The following is a 20,597-nucleotide window of genomic DNA, read 5'->3' as shown; positions in this document are numbered from 1 at the left end:
CAGCCATGCATTATTAAAAGTGCTTCTTGCATGCAGTCACTAAAAAATGAACAATGAGGCCAAAGTCCCTGTTTTGGACGACCATGCAGGGCATGTCACCATGACAGGAAACCTAAGAAGGTAGAGGACCTGAAGAGCTTGACTGGAAGGAGAAAGCCAACCCTCCATCCATTCATCTGCGAAGTAAACCTTTCTTTGGCGTCCGCTGTGGACGCAGTGACGAGGGCACAGGATGGAACGTATTACGGGGATGTTCAGTACCGTGGGAGCACCCGAGCAGGGAGATGCCGGGGCTGTTGTGAGCCCATCTCATATGGAATCAATTCCCACCACTCCTCGGAGGCTCTTTGATCATTTCTCATCTACGGGACAGAATGAATGACTGCGGCCAGTGGAAACCTAACCCTCAGAGAGAAATGGTGCTCTAGACTGTTTCCTTCTCACAAGAATCATCCCAAATGCATGCCTCTTCCGTGTTGAGAGTGACAGGTGCGACACAACAGAATCATCATTTATCAGGATCTCAGGGGCAAGAGCTTTGTCTCTGGGGCAAAGAGTCAGCGTGCACAGGACGTGAACACAGAAGTGTTGGCCCTTTCTGGTCCGAGTTTTGAGTTTAAAAATTGCATATCTTGCATGTGATTTCTTCTGCATTATGGTTTCTACCACGTGATGTTACACAACTGACTTATATCCACTACCCCCTAGAGTCCTTAATGATATTTTAACAATTTTTAAATTAAAATAAAATGTAGCTAAGGCTTCTTATGGGAAGTCTTGGTTTCAACATGACTTTGCCATCTCTTGTGTGATTTTAGTCAAGTATTGAGATGTCTGAGCTTTTGTTTTCTTACTGGAAAATGGGTATAACACTGGTTGCTTAAGACTATCGTGATGAATTATGAAACTGAAATCACGTGGAGTATAAAATGGCTTCAGTTAATTCTTCAGCACAGCAGAATTGGTATTAATGCTTAACATTATTATTACTTGTTATAAAAGTAAAAAGTGGTGTGCTTAAGAGAAAATTGTATCTTTTTTTACTTTAAAGGATCAATAAAAGACGTCAAAAAATCAGATGCAGGGTGCCCAGGTGGCTCAGTGGGTTAAGCCTCTGCCTTTGGCTCAGGTCATGATCTCAGGGTCCTGGAATGGAGCCCCACATCGGGCTCTCTGCTCAGCAGGGAGCCTGCTTCGCCCTCCCCTCTGCCTGCCTCTCTGCCTACTTGTGATCTCTCTCTTCTGTCAAATAAATAAATAAAATCTCTAAAAAAAAAATTCAGATGCATCTTTTCTTTTTATCATCATTGAAAAAACATTCTCATTGTATTTTCAGAAAATGAAATAAACACAGCACCAAATACGTTCATCCTGAATATGGAGTATTGCTTTACGGGGCACCATGGACACCATTTCCAGGAGAAGAACCTTCTGGCAGACTTCTCAGAGGTGATTCCAGATTAATCACCTCCTTGATTCTATTATTCTTCTAGTTCAGCTACAACTTACTAGGCTTCCTTTAAGGAAGAAATGTTTGGGAAAGGGGCGGGTGGAGATATGGAGAGTTGCTAGTAAAAATAACATTAGCCATTTCTGATTCATAAAATCCCAGGAAGGACTTGACTTCATTTACTGGTATGGAGGGGAACTACCTTTTAATTTGCCATTCACCCAAAAAAAAGGTGAGCTGAGTTTCAAAATAATGCACTTACTAAAATACGTCGTATGAGTAAAAAGGCTACGGAGGCCAACAACATAGAACTAGGCTCCTATTTCTTTCCCAGCAATCTCACCGCGCACAGACACCTATAAAAGGCAATCCACCGGATGTAAGGGATGTTAGCTCAGAAATATGGTTTTCATAGGCACACTTTGTCCATAGTACAACTTGTATCCAAAAAGAAGAAGGAAAAATGAAAAGGAAGGAGTATACTGAATTCTGAGAGAAATATTAGCGTAGCATGAGGTTCCCTGGTTGTCTCATTTATCTTTTTCTTTTTCCTTCTTACTTAAACAAGAAGAAGCACAAAAGAAAATTGAACCAAAAGGGTAGATAAAAGCTGGTAAGCGCTTGTTGATTACTAATTAGTTTTCTTCAGAAAACATCCAATGCATAAAATCATCACATGTGTTGGTATAAATTAGAGATAAGCTAAATTATAATAACTTCGATTCGACAGTTGTCTAACACTGATGCACGTTACAATATCTGCAATAACTTTTAAAGCTGTTGCAGGGTTATGCCCTTCTCCTTTCCTCGCTTGAACATTAAAAGCTCAGAAAACTGGTTTCTGTCTGTGCCAATCCAAGAAAAATGTTCCTCCAGTACCTACTCTGATCCCTCCTTCCTTTCTGGAACTCTAATTCTGGCTTCCATCACGACGGCCTCTCTCGATTTTCTCTCAACCTAACTCACCACCAACACCTTTTGTGGCTTCTTCTGCTCCACCTATAAATGTATCCACCTCCTCAAGAATTCTATCCCTGTGTCTGTTCTTTTTATCCTTCTAGGCGATCACATCCAATCAATAATCACCTTGCTTACGATGCCCAAGCCTCCATTTTTGTTCTTTCCCACGTCTCAGGCATACATCCGCCCACTCAATGATCACGCCGTCCACTTACGGCCATCCTACCCATTCAAACCTTTTCCCGTATTCATATTCTCTATCCTAGTGATTAACACCAGCGCTCTCCAGCCACGCAAACCTGAAATCTGGACACCTACGCATCACGTCTGTGTTGACTTGGTCACCAAGAACTTCCTCTTCTACATTACTTCTACATTACTGTTCAGCCTTCACTATGTCCTCTCTTTGGCACCATCACTACGTCCTTAGAACAAGACTTCCTCATTTCTCCAGCCATCCTCCATCACAATTTGACAAGGTGTCTCCTGCCTCCACGTCCGATCTGTTTCCGCGGATTCCTTCCCACTCGCTGCCAGTGTCAACTTTCTTAGGTCTTTAAATCTCTGCTCCCTAAGGATTCAGGACGAAGACCGAGTTCCCGAGCCAGGGTTGTAGATGTGGTGGTGGGGAGGTGTGGGAGCTTCTATATGACATCATCTGATTTCTCACCCCAGGAGAAAATGAGGTCATCATCAGAGGAAGGAGGAAGCCGAAGACAAAGACTATGGAAGTTTGAGAGGAGCCCAGAGGAACAAATCTCAGAAACTGAGAGAAAACCAGATTTGCAAGGACCACCTTGTGAAGTGCTGACTACAAATGAATTTTAACAGCAGGTCTGTGGTCAGGACTTCCAAGTGGTACCAGTTGGCGTTAAGGACCCTCCCGCCTTCAAAAAAGTTGAGCTGCTCTGGTGTAAATATGGAGAAAGCAAGGAGATGGGCTTAATGAGGGCTGTTGGGTGCTGTCAGGTGGGCAAGACCATGCGTACAACACGCTACCTGCTGTTCTACGTATAGGGATGGCCAGGAACCGAACAAGGCTGCTTTTTTCATGGAGGTTACATTGTAGAGGCAAAAATACATAATAGAAGTGCAGAAAGCAGCAAGTGTTATAAAGAGTACAGTGCTGGGTAGAGATCATAGCACTATTCAAGAACATTAGTTATTAATGTTATTAGTTAATTAGTTATTAGGTATTAATATTACTGAGTACTTCAATTCTCCGGAAGATGGTACCGAGCCGGCACCATTACAACGGATGAATGCCCTGCAGGGGCAGCACTCGGTTCTGTAAATCTGCCTCCCTCAGAGCAGGGGTGAGGACATTCCCAAGAAAGAGATGTTTGAGCCGAGGCCATAAAATCTTGGCTTGAGAAGAACTGGGAAGACAGGGGGTACCAAAGTGCGTGAATCAGTGGATCGCAGGGCTAGATAAAACCCACAGGCTGCTAGCGTGCGTTCCACAGACCACACAATGGCCGAGAGATGAGGATAAGAGATGTTTCTATCATGTTGTGAGAGCTAACGTGATAAACATGTTTGGCCAGTGTTTGGCATAGCCTCTTGAATGTCTGGAGATTTTAGATTTTGAAATGGGGCACATTTAAAAAATACTTTGATGGGATTTAAAAAAAAAAAGACTTTAATGGGATATATAAAAACATTAATATACACATGTAAGGTGATTTGAGCACAGAGGTTAATGTAATACTATTTTATTACTGAGGAAAGCCTAATTATGAGCAAAGATTTGGCATATATTATTTGTGCTAAGGTAGAATGCACTGTTCAGAGTATAAACCTAATTGCAGAATTTAGTCCTGATAACTAGAAGGATTATGGGACCAAGAAAAATGGCTACATTCATAAATCTTTATCTTAAGAGAAACATTTTGAAATCCATTGTTTTCACTACATGTCATTGAATACGGGCTTATAAGTACTCATGTTTAAAGTTGGACCCTTATTTCCACATTTTGACAAAACTCATCTGTATAAGATGTTCCAAAGAGTTTGCTATTGTCATTGTCCTTTCTTATTCACTGCTATAGCTTAGTACTCAAAAGAATGAGCAGATCAGGGGTATTCTTTTTTTTTTTTTTTCCCCAATGAACATGCAATCAGAACACTTGAATAGGACAGAGATAAAATAAAAAAGGTATCTGAAAGTGCTAGAAGGAGAACCACGAAGATAGACTCATTCGCTCTTTACTGAGTTAATGAATTAAGGACTCCTTTATCCCATAATCAAAGAGAGTATCATAAGTAAAGTATCCTTTACTTATGTTGTTCTCCCAAATTGCATGTTTTTGATCCTAAAACCCCGATGCATGAAAAAAGCAAGACTCATTTTTATTCATCATTAAGAATATAGTGAGCTTACAGTGTTATGTAACCAAACCCAGGACTCTGATTTTATCCCAAAGACTATTTTGGAATTACTAAGTAGATTTTCCACTTGAAAATCTGGACCTGGGAATTTAGAAATGACTGTCACTGTGATTTATGAATCTGACCAAAGTTCTGTTTCAATCTTCATGATTCTCTTAAGTGATTAAATACTACTTTCCCATCTGAAAAAAAAAATCTATGTTTAACATTTAATCGAATTCCAGTGTGACTGGAATTCATTGTAAATCATCACTAATGACACGTCAACAACCTATAAAAACTGTAGCCTGATAAACAGAGGACGGAGCCAGTCTTCAGAGTGCCCCTTGGCCTCGGTCTCAAGCCACGTCAGCCTCTAGGAGGATTCCTGACAGCAAGAACTTTCTCAGAGCATGGCACGACCCAAATCTGATCTTCAGAGGAGACGTGATAGTCCCCAGCCGAAATGTTTTGAGTAGCGAATGCTTTGATATAATTGTAAGTTGCAATATGTTAAAATAGCAAAACATTTTTTTTTTTAAAGATTTTATTTATTTGTCAGAGACAGAGGGAGAGAGAGCGAGTGAGCACAGGCAGACAGAGAGGCAGGCAGAGGCAGAGGGAGAAGCAGGCTCCCTGCCAAGCAAGGAGCCTGATGTGGGACTCAATCCCAGGACCCTGGGATCATGACCTGAGCCGAAGGCAGCTGCTTAACCAACTGAGCCACCCAGGCGTCCCAAAATAGCAAAACATTTTTAAAAGACATTTTCTCCTTTCAAAATTTCTTTTCTTTAATATTTTCTGAAATTTTTGATCCCTGCTTCTGTCCTGGGAGGAGTCAATAAGACAGTATTTATTAAGTTTTTAAGTTTTCTGAAAGAAGGTACTAAATATCTAGAGGTATTTACACATCCTACAAAAAATACAAGGTAATGTTTTGAAGATCTGGAAAACATCAATGTACTTTGTTTTTTGGCCCAGTGTTTTGACAAACAATATAGATACCAAGTTCAACTGAAGTCCTAAGCAGAGTTAAAACTTGAAACCTATCTAATTACCTGCTCACAAAAAGCATAAAATTTTAACATCTTTATAAATAAGTACTATTAATGTACTGTTATTAAATACCAATACTAACGAGAATTATCTATAATGGGGTGTTTACCAAATTGCTAGCCTCTCACAGTTGTATGACTCATGATTAAATATAATTTATTTCTCTGTTATATCAAAATTATCCCCTTTAAACCACTGCATATTTTAAAAAACGCTTTCTACCTACCTTTCGGCTAAAGAAGAAGGGAAACGCAACATGTCTTTTTGGAACTTACCTTGAATGATAAATTGTTCCATATTTTCTTTGAAGGGCTGGATGTGCTCTTTTGAGGACACCTGGAATACTTTCCCTGCCTCCACTTCACAGGCTGAAACCAGAGGAAGACACTGTTTAGAATGTCACAGTATCAATGGAGCATTAAAACAATTTTTAAAACGCATTAACTAATGTGAAAAATCCGTTAGCCACGCTAACTGATATACATTCTATACATGTTTTGGAAATATCCAAATACTGACATAAGAAGCCTATGATCAAGGCTTCACGTTGGGGGAACTGTAAAAAGTTCTTAAGAATCCACAATCCAAAAAAAAAGAATCCACAATCCAAGTTTGGTCACTGCCAAACCGCAAACGTAGGAGGGTCCCTGAAGCACTGAGCCCCATTCAGCCTCATCTGTAGAATGGGCACATCACGGGTGTCTGCCTCTCGGGGGTGTCGTGAGGATCAAATTAGTTAATAGATACAAAGTGTTCAAATGGCGCCTGGCAGACAGTATAAAGCAAGTACCTCCTCTCATCAGCATCCTTGTTACTATCAACGGACTTCTAACACAGGTTTGTCCCTGATGAAAGTCCTCATTTATGAGAAATGACAAGTAACAATTGTGGTGCTGATGTTTGTATAGAAATCAGCAGTTACAGAGCATCTATTACTCGGCAGATACTTTTAACCTATTAGTTAACTTCATCTTCAGAATAAGTTAGTCAGTGAACGTGGACATTATCCTATTTTATAGGTGAGGAAATCAAGGCTCAGGGCTACTTATTTGCGGAAGGGTCCACAGATGATAAGCAGCAGACCCATAAATGAAATCCCGATCTGACTCGACAGCTTATTTTCTGTGTCCACGTCATCATAAATGCCTTAGTAGACTACAGGGCCAACAAGGGTTAATTAAGAAGGACTTCTAAGAACATTTCTGAAGAAATTCCTGCCATGATGGTGATCCTGGCAAAAAACCTCAAAATTAAAAAGCACGTATATGAAAGGCAAAACTTCGGACAGATAAACATCTCAATCAGGAATTACAATTCTTTTTTTAAAATAATTTTTTTTTAGATTTTATTTATTTATTTATTTGATAGAGAGAGAGAGAGAGATCACAAGTAGGCAAGAGGCAGACAGAGAGAGAGGAAGGGAAGCAGGCTCCCTGTTGAGCAGAGAGCCCGATGCGGGATTTGATCCCAGGACCCTGAGATCATGACCTGAGCCGAAGGCAGTGGCTTAACTCACTGCGCCACCCAGGCGCCCAGGAATTACAATTCTTAAGGCAAGGTTGCCAATCAATTCCTCAAGAAGACTTTGATATTGCACTCTTTAAAACATTTTCTTTCTCTTATTAAAACATAGTTTTCTTTTCGCTCCAGGTATTAGCTTGTCTAAGCAGGAGAATAAGGGTGGGGGAGAGGTGTCCTGTCCGCACCCATTCTTCCCATCAAATGTAAGGACAATCAGGCCCAGTAAGACTTAAGGCCAGCTGGACACAAGTGGGGTTGTCTCGGCCCACGTCCCCCAGCACTCCTCACTCGGCCAGAGCAGGGTCTCGACGGCTCGTGACTGGTCAACCCACAGCCCTCGTCCAGTATCTTGTATCTCTAGACTTGTACTTAAACCAACATTTTCAAGTAAAACTCAACACAGCCTTGCTGCCTCCCTTACTTACCCTCCTGTTGGCGGTACCATGACCGGATACCAGAGCAGCAGAGTTACTGACTTCCTCTCCTTATCCCAGTATCCTGTTTGTTTACCTCCCAAATGCTTCTGGAATCTGCCTGTCCTCTCCATTCCTGCTTTATGCTGGTACAAATGCCTTCATCACTCTTCACTAGGCTACCCTGAATGTCTCTTAACTTTACCCGACCAGCAGTCTTACACAGATCCATGCGCCTTCGCGTAACTTAAGAGGAATGGGTAAAGATGTGGGGGTGAGTGTGTAAATATGTGTGCACACAGAGGCTACTACTCCGCTATAAAAAGAATACATTCTTGCCATTTGTAACAACATGTGTGGACCTAGATGGGACTATGCTAAGTGAAATAATACAGAGAAAGGCAAATACCACACAAATTTGCTTAGATGTGGAATTAAAATGAACACATGAGCAAAAACAGACTCTCGAATACAGAAACAAACAGATGGTTGTCAGAGGAAAGGTTGGGTGACAGGTGAAATAGATGAATTAAAAGGTACAATCTTCCAGTTATAAAACACCTAAGGCATGGGGATACAGGGTACAGCATAGGACATACAGTCAATAATATCGTACTAACATCATGTGGTGACAGACAGTAACTAGCTTATCACGATGAGCACTGAGCCGTGTAGAGAACTGTTGATTCACTATATTGTACACCCAAAACTAATACAACACTGTATGTCACCCTGTCCTCAGGGCTTGCCTTCTATGAACCCATACAGTCTTTAATGATTTTCCAATTCCAACAAGAAATGTAGAATACTAGTAGTCTAGTGTCTAACCGCTGATGCCAACAACAGCAAAAATAGGGCAGGGAGATCTAGTTTTCCACTCAGTCTGAGTTTCAAAACTTAAAAGCCTGAGGCAAGGAAGATTTATATTTTGACATTACTCACAATTGTTTTATCTGCCATTTTTTACTAGAAAATGGAGGTAATAACGGTCTTTGTCTCCATGACACAACACTCTGCCCAGAGGTCTAGTGAGCTATAAAAAGACCCTCAGACTAGGCACTTGCAGAAGTTAATCTGATGGACCTGGTGACCCAAGGAGGATTTCACTAGTGAGGAGAGCGGAGTGAGAGCAAAGACCATCCATAGCAAAGTCTTCCACAATGCGCCAACGTTTCTCTAGGTCTTCATACGTACTCAGTAGTTTGAAACAACAGAATCTATAGCAGCGAAGGAAGAAATAAAATACTTAGAATGTTAAAAAAACTGAGGGACAAATAGCATGGAGGACATGGGGAGATGGAGAGGAGAAGGGAGTTGGGGGAAATTGGAAGGGGAGGTGAACCATGAGAGACTATGGACTCTGAAAAACAATCTGAGGGGTTGAAAGGGAGCAGGGGGGTGGGAGGTTGGGGTAACAGGTGGTGGGTATTGGAGAGGGCACGGATTGCATGGAGCACTGGGTGTGGTGCAAAAACAATGAATACTGTTATGCTGAAAATTTTTAAAAAACCAAACAAACAGAAAAACACCCCCCCCCCAAAAAAACTGAGGGAAAGTTATATTTTTCTAAAGATTTTATTTATTTGACAGACAGAGATCACAAGTAGGCAGAGAGGCAGGCAGAGAGAGGGGGAAGCAGACTCCCTGCTGAGCAGAGAGCCTGATGTGGGGCTCGATCCCAGGACCCTGAGATCATGACCTGAGCCGAAGGCAGGGGCCCAACCCACTGCGCCACCCAGGCGCCCCAGAAAGTTTAATTTTAATTTTCACTTGATTTTATAAATGTCCCTGGCCTATTCATATGAACTTACTATTTTTAATACAAATCTCAGCAAAAACTATTTTTTCATTTCTTCTCTTTGCACCTTCACTTATAGTAGATTTTCATGTTCGCAGTAAGAACTAAGAGTTTTAGATCTAGATGCTCTCTACAGTCATTTCCTGACATCTCATCTCATTTACTATCTTCCTTCCTGAAGGCCACAAAAAAGTGCCTGTATCTCAGTGCTTTTAGTGATTTCTATTCATTTCCCTACCAGGACACTTCTTCCTTACTGAGCTGTTCTAATTGCTGGAATTTTCAACTACGTATTGTGCAGAAATCTCTATGGTTGATCTCCTGTGGAATGATACATCTGGAGTTTGCTTTAAAATACTCCAGATACGGGGCGCCTGGGTAGTGCTCACAGTCAAGTTTCCAACCCTTGACTTAGACTCAGGTCATGATCTCGGTGTTGTGAGATTAAGCCCCACGGGGGGCTCTGTACTGGGAGTGGAGCCTCCGTGAGATTCTCTCCCTCCACATCCCCTCAATAAAAAATTAAAAAATAATAACAAAATACTACAGATATATTTCCATAATTACTTATGTAATTTAAAATATCAGTTAAAAAAGACTTCAAGTGTACAATGAGCTAGAAAATTCCACTCTTTGAGGACCCTGATCTGCTACCATTCTCCATTGACTAACATCCCCTATTAAGCAATAGGCATCCAACCATTATCTGTGGAATTAATACATAAACGAATTAGACCCTCCTGACGCAATTAACTTTTGCTTAATTTTCAAAATGTATCTATTCCAATTTCTCCACACCCTAAATATACTAGTCACCCATCTGATACACTCTGACCCCCTCGGAACCAACTTCTAAACTTATCCATCCCAAGTTTCAACCATCACCCCAAGCCAAGAGGGTCAATCTCCCCTTGAACTTCGTACTTCCTTGCTCTGTACAACATGAGTGAATAACAGAAGATAAAAACAAATCTTTGGATAAGAGATCTGGATTCAAGCCTAGTTCCACCAGTAGCCATGTGATCTTGGGCTCGCTCCTCGAATTATCCAAGCCTCAACCAGAGACTGGGATGATGAAGATGTTGCACTTGAGTGCTGAGATTTGAACTGCTGAAAAACTTAACAAAACAAAAACTAGCTATTAATGATATTATTTCATGCCATTTATTTGTTTATGCATCTTTGTCTCTGATTTACTCTTATTTTGTATTCCCTGAAGTCAAGGATTGTCCTACTCTCCTCTGTGTGCTTAGTATTCGCAAGGCTGAGGAAACACGAAAATCCTGTGTGGAAACAAGCCCTTGCACCAATGTCAATAATTATGACTTTCCTTAATCTGGATATTAATTCTCTGGTTGTAGCTCAGTTGAAACATCACATAAGTCTCATGCAAAACATAAAAAAATCCAAACCAAATTTCCAAAGCTCTTCATAGTGATACACCATGTATTTGTAGGTGACTGTTGTTTTACTTAGTCACCATGTTTAGAAGGAAGAGACTGCTGGATAAGTATAAAAATACTTATATAAAGTAAGTATATAAATATAAAAAATATATACACTTATATAGAGGTATAATTCTTATATACATCTCATATATTCAATAACACATATGAATATGTTCAATGTGATAAGAACTAAGGAAATTTCTTTTTTTTTTTTTTAAGATTTATTTATTGGAGAGACAGAGAGTGGGGGGGGGGTGAGGGGCAAAGGGACAGAGAGAATCTCAGGCAGACTCCCTGTTAAGCACAGAGTTCAACACGGGGCTCAATCCCATGACCCTGAGGTCATGACCTGAGCCGAAATCAAGAGTTGGCTGCTTAAACAACTGAGCCACCCAGGGGCCTTAGGAATAAGGAGATTTCTTTGTAAGACTGGGCCCCATTCTTCTCTTAACTGTAGTACATCGTGGTGTATAAGATCATCCTGATTATTACTTACTATCTTCAAAATGCATATGTGACTATGTAAACTTAAAAAAAAAAAAAACCCGCACCAAGAACTATAATCTTACAAACTTAAAGAGTCATTTGGAAACATTATTAAAAACCTAAAACAACAGAGTTCCTGGAAAATCTGCATTACAGTCAAATCCAAATTTAAAGAAATATTTGTTAAAGGATGTTGGTGTAACTGAGCAATTCCAATCAGGTTGCCTTTTTGTCTGATTTAAAGGCTTTCCTAATCCCAAATGATCTAGTATTGGGCTGAAGAGCTAATACTAGCAAGCGTGAATTAGGCCTCCAAATACAAAGAAAAATCCAGCCAGAGGAATGGAAGAGCAAAAATCTCTCAGCTATTTTGACCAGAAAATGGCTCCCAAATCATCAGTGCCATCCGCAGACCGGCGCGTTTGGGGGCACAGCAAACACCATCTTATCACTGTAGTTTAAAGCAAGAACACTGTGCCCCACTCTCTGAAATGAAACATCATCATGAACACTCTGGGGTTTTTAAATTTTTTTGTGTGACTTATACAAGTCTCCAAGTTCAATCAATGTTAATCAGTTTAGAGTCACTGCTTCTCTGTGAGCGTCCAGGTCACTGGAAAATAAACCTGCCTTATCATAAACCTGCTTCCATGAGTCTGCATGAAGCCGCACAACAGACACAAAGGAAAAGAAACAGTTGATGACTCAGAAGTTTTTGCTTCTAACACCAAGTTGTTTCCTGGATAAGCCTGGCTTGTACATTACACTGAATTCAATTTCTGGAAACAGAAGTCATTCTAGCTACCTAAAGCAGATCAACAGAGCCAATAAGACGCTCATAAAGTATTTGCAAAAGCAGAGAAATTGGGCTCTGCATTTGATTTTTAGGAACGGCTCCCAGAACAAAATGGCATAACTGGCCCTACAGGTGAGCTATTATCAATGCCATCTGGATCTCAGCTGAATGCTGGTTTTACACTCAAACCTCACCTGCTGAATTATGCGCCATCAAAAAAATTGTCCCCCTATGCTGTGCCTCTCAGCAGTCGGGGAGCTGGTGACTGAGGACAGTCATACTGCTTGGTTGAAAGCCATCCTCTCCATATCACTGCTTGAAAGTGGGGGTGATAAAGACCCACCAAAAAAGCAAAACAAAACCCAACAAAAACCCAAACCAGAAAATGAAAATAGAAGCAGCAAAAAGCTCTTTGCCACAGCTCATGAGTACATGCACTGACAAAAGCAAAATCATATGCAGACACAGAAGAAAGCACAGGTTCAAGAAACATTTTAGGGAAAAGCAGCAAAGCTTGGTGACTGACTGTTCTGCAAGTAAGCTATCCCTTCACGAAGAGACAACTTTAAAATCAACTAGGGGGGCTTTTCAGAATCTCCCTGCCAATGCGCCCATCTCCTTGGAGATACAACTCAAGGACAAGACTCACAGGAAAAGTCCACACAGTGATTCTAATGTGAACTGAGGTGGGAGGTAAGGTTGTGGGGAGGTCGGATGCCATCTAGCTTTGCAGCTCAGGCATTCTGTGGAGAGAGAATGCAGGAGGAAGAGTAGCTTTCAGAGGGAAAGAAACGAATGTGGTTTCAAACCTCCTGCATTTTAAGATGCTGGTAGAACATCCATGAATGATTTCCACCAAGGGCTTGGGGGGTGTGAGTCTGCAGATCAGAGCGACAGCAGGAACACTGGATGAGCTCACTCGACAAAGGTGTAAGTGACAAGACCGGGCCAAGGCGCCTACCTGAGGTTTGCCAACTCTGATGCAGAAGCAGGGAAAGAGGAGACCATGAAGAGAGAAGAAGCAGAACAGTCAGACATCAGAAGGAGAACCGGCAGTGAGTGGGGTCAGGGAAGCTGACGGGCTAGTGACTATACACAGCCAGTCAGATGCAACAGAGACAGCAAACGGGATAAAGGTTGGAATAAAATGTCCAATTCAATTTGGCAAATAGTGACAAGAGATCCAGTGGTGCTAGAGGCAAAAGGTACGCTGTGACAGAGTGAGGAAAGAAAGGGAAGTAAGGAATCAAAGTAATGAATCAAAGAGCCCAGAAACCAACCAGGAATGTTAACATCTTGGCCTATTAGCACAAGTGCCCAAGAAAACCTGTGCAGCAAAAGTACGCCATGGGCCACGGGAAGAATGATGAATAAACACACACAAATTCTTGATAACTTCTGAATAATGTTCAAAATACCCTTGTCCTGCCAACAGCGGACCCACAGACTCAACTGCCCACTAAGAGAAGTATAATATGTGTGTATCTATCCTAAATATGGGTTTCCAAAAAATCTTATCCTAAAGGTAAAGGTCTGCAGATTCATGTCAAAGTAGTGCTTTATCCTATAAATAAAAGAGGACAGAGACAACACACACACAAACACACACACGTGCATGCACACACACGCACACACACACACATCCCACAGTACCTTAGTTGGACACAGCAGACTTAGCATGCTAGCCAGTGGAATAAATTAAGGTCGCTTGGAGCTCATCAGTTTATATCTCAAAACAAAACTCAACAGAACTGAATGATTTCTTTAAAGGTGTTTCGCAGGTGCCGTCTTCCACTGAGGGATTTTGGAAGTGAGCATGGTTTTAAATTGAAATGAATGAAAGCACAATACAGGCCGTTTTGCTCCTTATATAAGCATTCCTATAAGACGGATTATCCATTTTGGGGGGGGGGGGTCCATTCACACCTATTAGCCATTGTTTTCAAACACGAGGCACTTCCAAGGACAAATACAGTCTACAGGTTGCAAAAAGATAAGACATACTAGCTGTGACCTTCAAGAGGTAGATAGTCTCCCTGGGCCCCAGGTTCTTTCACCTGTTATATGAGGGACAGTAGCAGCACGTACTTCATTATGAAGATCAAGGGATTTTATGTGGATAAAATACAAGGGAACCTGCCTCATGCACTGCAGGACTAATAGGTTTGCTACAGTGACCGTGACACTATTACCACCACCACACACCACAATGATGCGAGGAAACTGAACCAGTCATCTCTAAGTGTCGAGCACTGAAGGTCGTGCTTCAGACTGTGACTGTGACATTTCTCGAAGGACAATCTAGAATGAGTCTTATATAGGTCATATTTACTGGTAGTTATTAATCACTGGCTGGCCTATCTCACACTGGATTGAGACACACCTAAAAACCACTGAAAGCACACTCTGTGTTGAGACTGTGGGTGACCCTGGCTAGAATAGATGACTCCCTCCTGCCCCCACTAGGTCCCTACGACACCACTTGTTATGCTCTGCAATTTACTTATGTGTTGAGAAATTGCAGGGACCATAACTCTGTTAGTCACTGTCTCCATAAGTCTCCGCCTGTTAGGATCAAGTTCTCCAAGTTGGTTACTGGTGGGTCTAAGCATGAACACGGGACCAATTGTGAGTGTACGAAGTTGGCACTTCACTTTCTTTTCACATGCGGCCTTGGGAAACATGACAGCTTAATGTTTTCTCATCAGAAGCAATACCCCCCTGTCATTTAGATCATTTAAATGGATTCACTCTATTTCTAAGGGGATTCAAAGTCAAACTGAAACCATTCTAAATTCCTTTTTTGGCCTATTTGCTAAGTATGGAAAACAGCATCATTTTATGTAACAAAACTCCACGAGTTTGTACTCTGTGGGCCTTGGGAGGAGACATTGGTGTTGACTCCACCTGATACCAAAATGTCCTAACATCTGCAAGAAATGAAGTCATGAAAATTATACACCATATAGTTATTCTGAGTCTCCCGGCCCGTGTGTGAACATTTCTAGTGACGAGGGCCTCTCCACTTTTGAGATTAGCTCTTCCACTGTTTTGGTTCTCATCTGGAGACAGTCTTTCATGTAGAACTGAATTTCTGCCTCTGGCTTCACATATGGACCTTAGGTCTTGTCCACTGGTACAACACACGGGGAATCTAATCTAAGGGTAGCAAGTTTCATTTCAAATACCAATTCTGGTTGTGTAGTAGGGGTACCTGGAGCATGTTCTTCAAAAGGATTCTGAAGAGTCAGTCTCTAACTCAACAGAAAATAAACCTTTAAACAGATGTTTGTGGAATATTACACCTCCATCAGAAAGGATGAACACCCGACTTTTGTATCAACATGGATGGTACTGGAGGAGATTATGCTGAGTGAAGTAAGTCAAGCAGAGAGAGTCAATTATCATATGGTTTCACTTACTTGTGGAGCATAAGGAATAACACAGAGGACCTTGGAGATGGAGAGAAGGTTGTTGGGAGAAATTGGAGGGGGAGACGAAGCACGTGAGGCTATGGACACTGAGAAACAAACTGAGGGTTCTGGAGGGGAGAGGGTGGGGGTTGGGTGAGCCTGGTGGTGGGGATTAAGGAGGGCACGTATTACATGGAGCACTGGGTGTGGTGCATAAACAATGCATCTTGGAACACTGGAAAAATAAAATAAAATTAAATAAATACATGTTTGCTACAGACTCAAAGGAGGTAATCAGAATAACCTCCCATCTATTTGAAAACAATTCCGTCTACTTTCATTTCAACCTTAAAATATCATTGCCTCTACTGGAGTCCCCATAGTCTGAAAAACAAAAATTGGGCTAGAATTCTAAAACAACTGGTCTCCACTCAGACATTCAGAGAGTCTGTTTGGGCGAGAAACAGGAACACATGTATGCAATCCTGCAAACACTGACGAAACAACTCTCAAGACTATGGAAGAGTGACAGATCTTTTAGCAGCCTCCCATCTACCCCATGCTAATGCTCACATGTGCACAAATAATTTAAAAAAAGAATGTCATAACAACATCCCACATAAAACACAGACAGATCCCGTTCAGTCTCTTAGGACTAAAACAAATGATGCAATATTTCTGTTGTGATTTTTCCAAAATGATTAGAGTGCCTTTTTATTTGGGTGAGGTTTGATGTTTTAAAAATATATTCCCCCATTGTCTGAATATTTATTTTTTTAACATGGTTGACAATGCAAAAAGACTCAACCTTATGAATCACAACCCATCCTAGAGGTGGAGATTTGCTCTTATTTAACCTCAGAAGACAACAAGCGCCCTTTTAAAACAATACGTTTTGCCACGTTTTTCCTTTAGAAATTAAATACACAAGATATTCACACACTTCTTCCATTAATTTAGATGATACATCACTTATGCTATGAAAATAAAGTGAAAAGAAGGCATTTATGTAGTTAAGAATGATCCGTTTATTACCAGATCATTGTGTGTCTTCTAAATTTCTGAACCACCAGTGAACCAGCCAAAGGAAAGGTCTTAGGGAATTTTGACATTCAACGACAAACCTCCATAAATAAATCCATGCATAAATCAAGCTTAATCCTTTAAAATCAAACTTCTTTTGGAATACACGAATATGATAAATGATGACATTACCGAAGACTATTTTCCACTAAAAATAAGAAGCGTGACTATTTCTAGCTGTCCGCCTTGTCCAGATCATATCCTATTTCACAGGGACAAATTTTTGATTTCTGAGACTGAACATTACTACTAGCTCAGAACGTTTCACAGAAAAAGGAAGCCAATTGTACAAATCTGCAGCAAAGAGAGCACCGAGGCTGCACAGGCACAGCGACGCCGGCCGTCCTCAACCTCTCCTCAGCCATACTCACTAGTCTCTCATGAAACGTTAAAGACCAAATTAACTGAAAATGGAATTAAAGCCATACCAAAATCTGTTTAAGAGAAATGTATACAAAAGAATGGCAAGCCTCAGCGCATAAATAAAGAGTCACGGGGCCAGAAACCCTAACAGACACGAGAGTCCTTGGGTAAAATTCCGCCGCGAAATAAGATATTTACATATTCTCCAAGACGCGCCTCACAAATTACTTACTAGTTAGTAAGAAAACAAACAAAACCAAAACCAAAACCAAACCAACCAGAAACCCCTATAACTTTATGGGGGAGGAACGAGCAGACACTCCCTAAGCAAAGGGACCAAAATGATGCATGCCCGTTCGCTCTTCGGAGTATGCTGACATCAGGGGCCTGGAGAAGGGACACGTATGGCTCCTGCAGACAAATCCAGGGCAGGACAGGTTGACAAAAGAAGTCGTCTTTAAATACGGTAGGGTCAAGAAAGACAAAGCCAGAGGAACCGCGCTATATTACATAAGCCCGAGGAGACACGAAAATTAAATGCAGCGTGTGATCTAGGGATTGGCAAAAGAGCCATAAGGAACTTCTGAATACGGTCCGTGCAGTATTATCGTAATAGCAATTTCCAGTGTCAAATTTCCTGATTTTGATGATTATACTGTGTACACAAAAAAGGATGCCCAGGTACTTATTAGCCTGTATACACTGAAGTATTTAGGGGTAAAGAAGCAAGTTCTCTCTGACTTGCTGGTGTCTGTGCAGAAGGAGAAAATGCACGCGTCTCTACATGGCGGACAGGAGGGAGGGGAAGACCGAGCAAACGGGACCAAAAATAAACAACGGATGGTCTCGGGAAACAATACCCAGGCATTCCATGTACGAGATTGCAACTACTCTGTAAGTCTGATTTATATCAAATAAAAAGTTACAAACAAACAACAACAAAGAATAACAACATGTCCCAGTTTGTATAACTTAAGACTTTTTTTTTTAAAGACTCCTAACCAAGGGATCCGGTACTAGCGGGCTTCCACACAACTTCTTCTATGGAATGTTAAGAACAGTCAAGTATGCCTCCCAGATAGTGGAAAGCTTGGATTTCTTTTGCATCTGGCTCCAATTTAAGAGTGGGAGGGCTCTACAGACACAGGTACAATGTCTTTTCAGCTGATGGTCTGACTGGCACTGCAGGGCGACAGTGAACATGCTCGTAATGGTTACCAGGCAGATTTTTAAAGATGACTTACAAGCTCTACTCTTCCAAATAAGTAAAAATATTCAACTTTCCCAAGATGGTTGCAAAAGGTTATTACTTCATAGTTTTAAACCATATTGAAGATGACAGATGTGGCATCTTACAATAAAATAATAAAAGCATCCTTACCACAAACTAACCTGCTTATAATATTTGACATATGGTTCTAGAATTCTTCAAATGCATACATATTTAACCTAATATTTTCAAGAATTAGCAAATTGCTCAAATATTTAGGATTTGTGCAAATGCATTTTTTTCCTAAATTTTCTTTGTTTAAAAAATATTTTGAGAGAGAGAGCGCATGTGCATGCACGCGCGCGCGCGCGCACACACACACACACACACACATTAGGGGGAGGGGAAAAGAGGGAGGGAGAAGCAGGCTCCCATCTGAGCCTGACCTGGAGCTTGATCCCAGAACCCTAAGAACATGACCTGAGAGAAAGGCAGACGCCCAACCAACTGAGCCACCCAGGCACCCCCGCAAATGAATTCTTTAACATTAAATATTACAAACGTTACAATGTCTTAAGTATAAAAGTGATTTACATAAAACGTAAAGTATCATATAATATACCCTAATATACTGCATATGCGAACTTAAAGCAAAGCCTCTGACCTTTTCCTAAGGATACAGTAAAATCACAGGACTGGGCAATAATGTTTATTGAAGGCAGAAGTGACTGTCACAGAAGTTGATCCACTGTCTTCATAATACTGGCCAGACGCTCCACCAGACCCATCATTAGATGATGACTTGAGGTATAATCGTAGGCACCTATGACTGGCCTAGAAATTTCAGTCTCCTTAAGAGTCCCTGGAGTAGTACTGTCACTGTTCCAGTTCCGATGCTGGAACTGGAGCTGAGTAACTGACATGGCAGATGTTCAATGACACCAAGGAGTTCAGTAAATGGCCCATGCAGTTAAGCTGCAGTGCGTGACATCCATCAACCAAAACAGATGCCATTAGGCTGTTATCTGCGTCTGGAATGGTGTCCTGCTACCAGGCTCCATTGTGGTATTAGAGTAGTTTACAATTTTAAAATTAAAATTTAAATTTAAATCTAATCAATTTTATCATTATTAATATATTTTATATGATAATTATATATACATTATATAAATTTATAAATATATAACATTATTATGTATTTATTCTTTTATGATATACCTATATATTTATTAATGAAGGTAATAATATGAAATAGATATATAGATATATAAATTACAATTAAACATATTTTATTAATATAAATTAATCCAATAGAAATCAATAAATGATTAATTAATTAAATTTTTAAAAAATTTAAAAATAAAGATAAAGCATAATATCTCCAAGGAGTAAAATGCTTAACTGGTGCATCTGTTTTCAAGATCCAAAGCAACATTTTGTCCAGTGATTAAGAAACCAAATTTCAAGACAGACCACCTCCAAATGGAAACGTTTTCTAGTTTGGGCTTACAAACATAAAATTAGCAAAAGGTATTTAAAGCAAAGTGAATTGTTGGGGCTCAGATGTCTTGTCAGGTTGAGTTTCCTAGATTCACAGAACGAAAAGAGGACGGGGTATGTAAAGAACCATACAAGAGAAGCATATTTGCAGCAGGAGTAGAGAACAGAAGAAAAGCTGAGAAAATTATTAAATATTTGAAATGCAGAGTGAGTTATTAAATGCTTAACAATGCACCAGCTAGTCTCTCATTCAAAGGAACAGTAAGTGTTAGGAAGGAATGGAATAAAGTTAAAGATTTCTTAGGGGATTTATAGGTTTTAAGTTTGGGAAAGTAGTGAAATCTACTGAACATAACCCAAAAGCAAAAGCACAACAAAACAAAACAGAGAGAAAGAAAGACAGTTGTAACTCTGACTTAAGTATTTTAAACTATTCTAGGAATTCAAAGCAATTTATCAATACAGTTGTAATCATCTCTAACATTCCCTGTTGGTTAAGAAGGAAATTACACTCAGGACTCTTGCCAACCTTATGGACTGATAACCAGTATCTCCAGGTACCCTTTGATATTCTATTCCTGTAGACGAAGAAATGTAAAATATTTCTATAAAATAGAGAAGCAGCAAATTAGAACATGAGCCCAGGATTTGGAAGTGGGAGAACCAGATCTGAACCGTTTTTAACTTTTTTTTTTTATTAAAATTCAGTTAATTAACACATAATGCATTA

At 40.5% G+C, this 20,597-nt stretch overlaps 1 protein-coding gene across 1 annotated transcript in view; it reads right to left on the bottom strand.

The window, feature by feature from the left end:
• The window catches only part of FMN2 (formin 2), a 372,598-nt gene that overhangs the window by 96,621 nt on the left and 255,380 nt on the right, over nucleotides 1–20,597 (bottom strand). The window contains 1 exon segment of the mRNA XM_045084643.1: nucleotides 6,112–6,204. Within this exon segment, the coding sequence (XP_044940578.1) occupies nucleotides 6,112–6,204 (93 nt within the window).

Source organism: Mustela putorius, unplaced genomic scaffold (genome assembly GCF_011764305.1).
Source record: "Mustela putorius furo isolate JIRA1106 unplaced genomic scaffold, ASM1176430v1.1 tig00000785_pilon_pilon_pilon, whole genome shotgun sequence".
Classification (NCBI taxonomy): domain Eukaryota; kingdom Metazoa; phylum Chordata; class Mammalia; order Carnivora; family Mustelidae; genus Mustela; species Mustela putorius.
The sequence above is the reverse complement of the archived record's forward strand: the minus strand, read 5'-3'. Positions and strand labels throughout refer to the sequence as shown.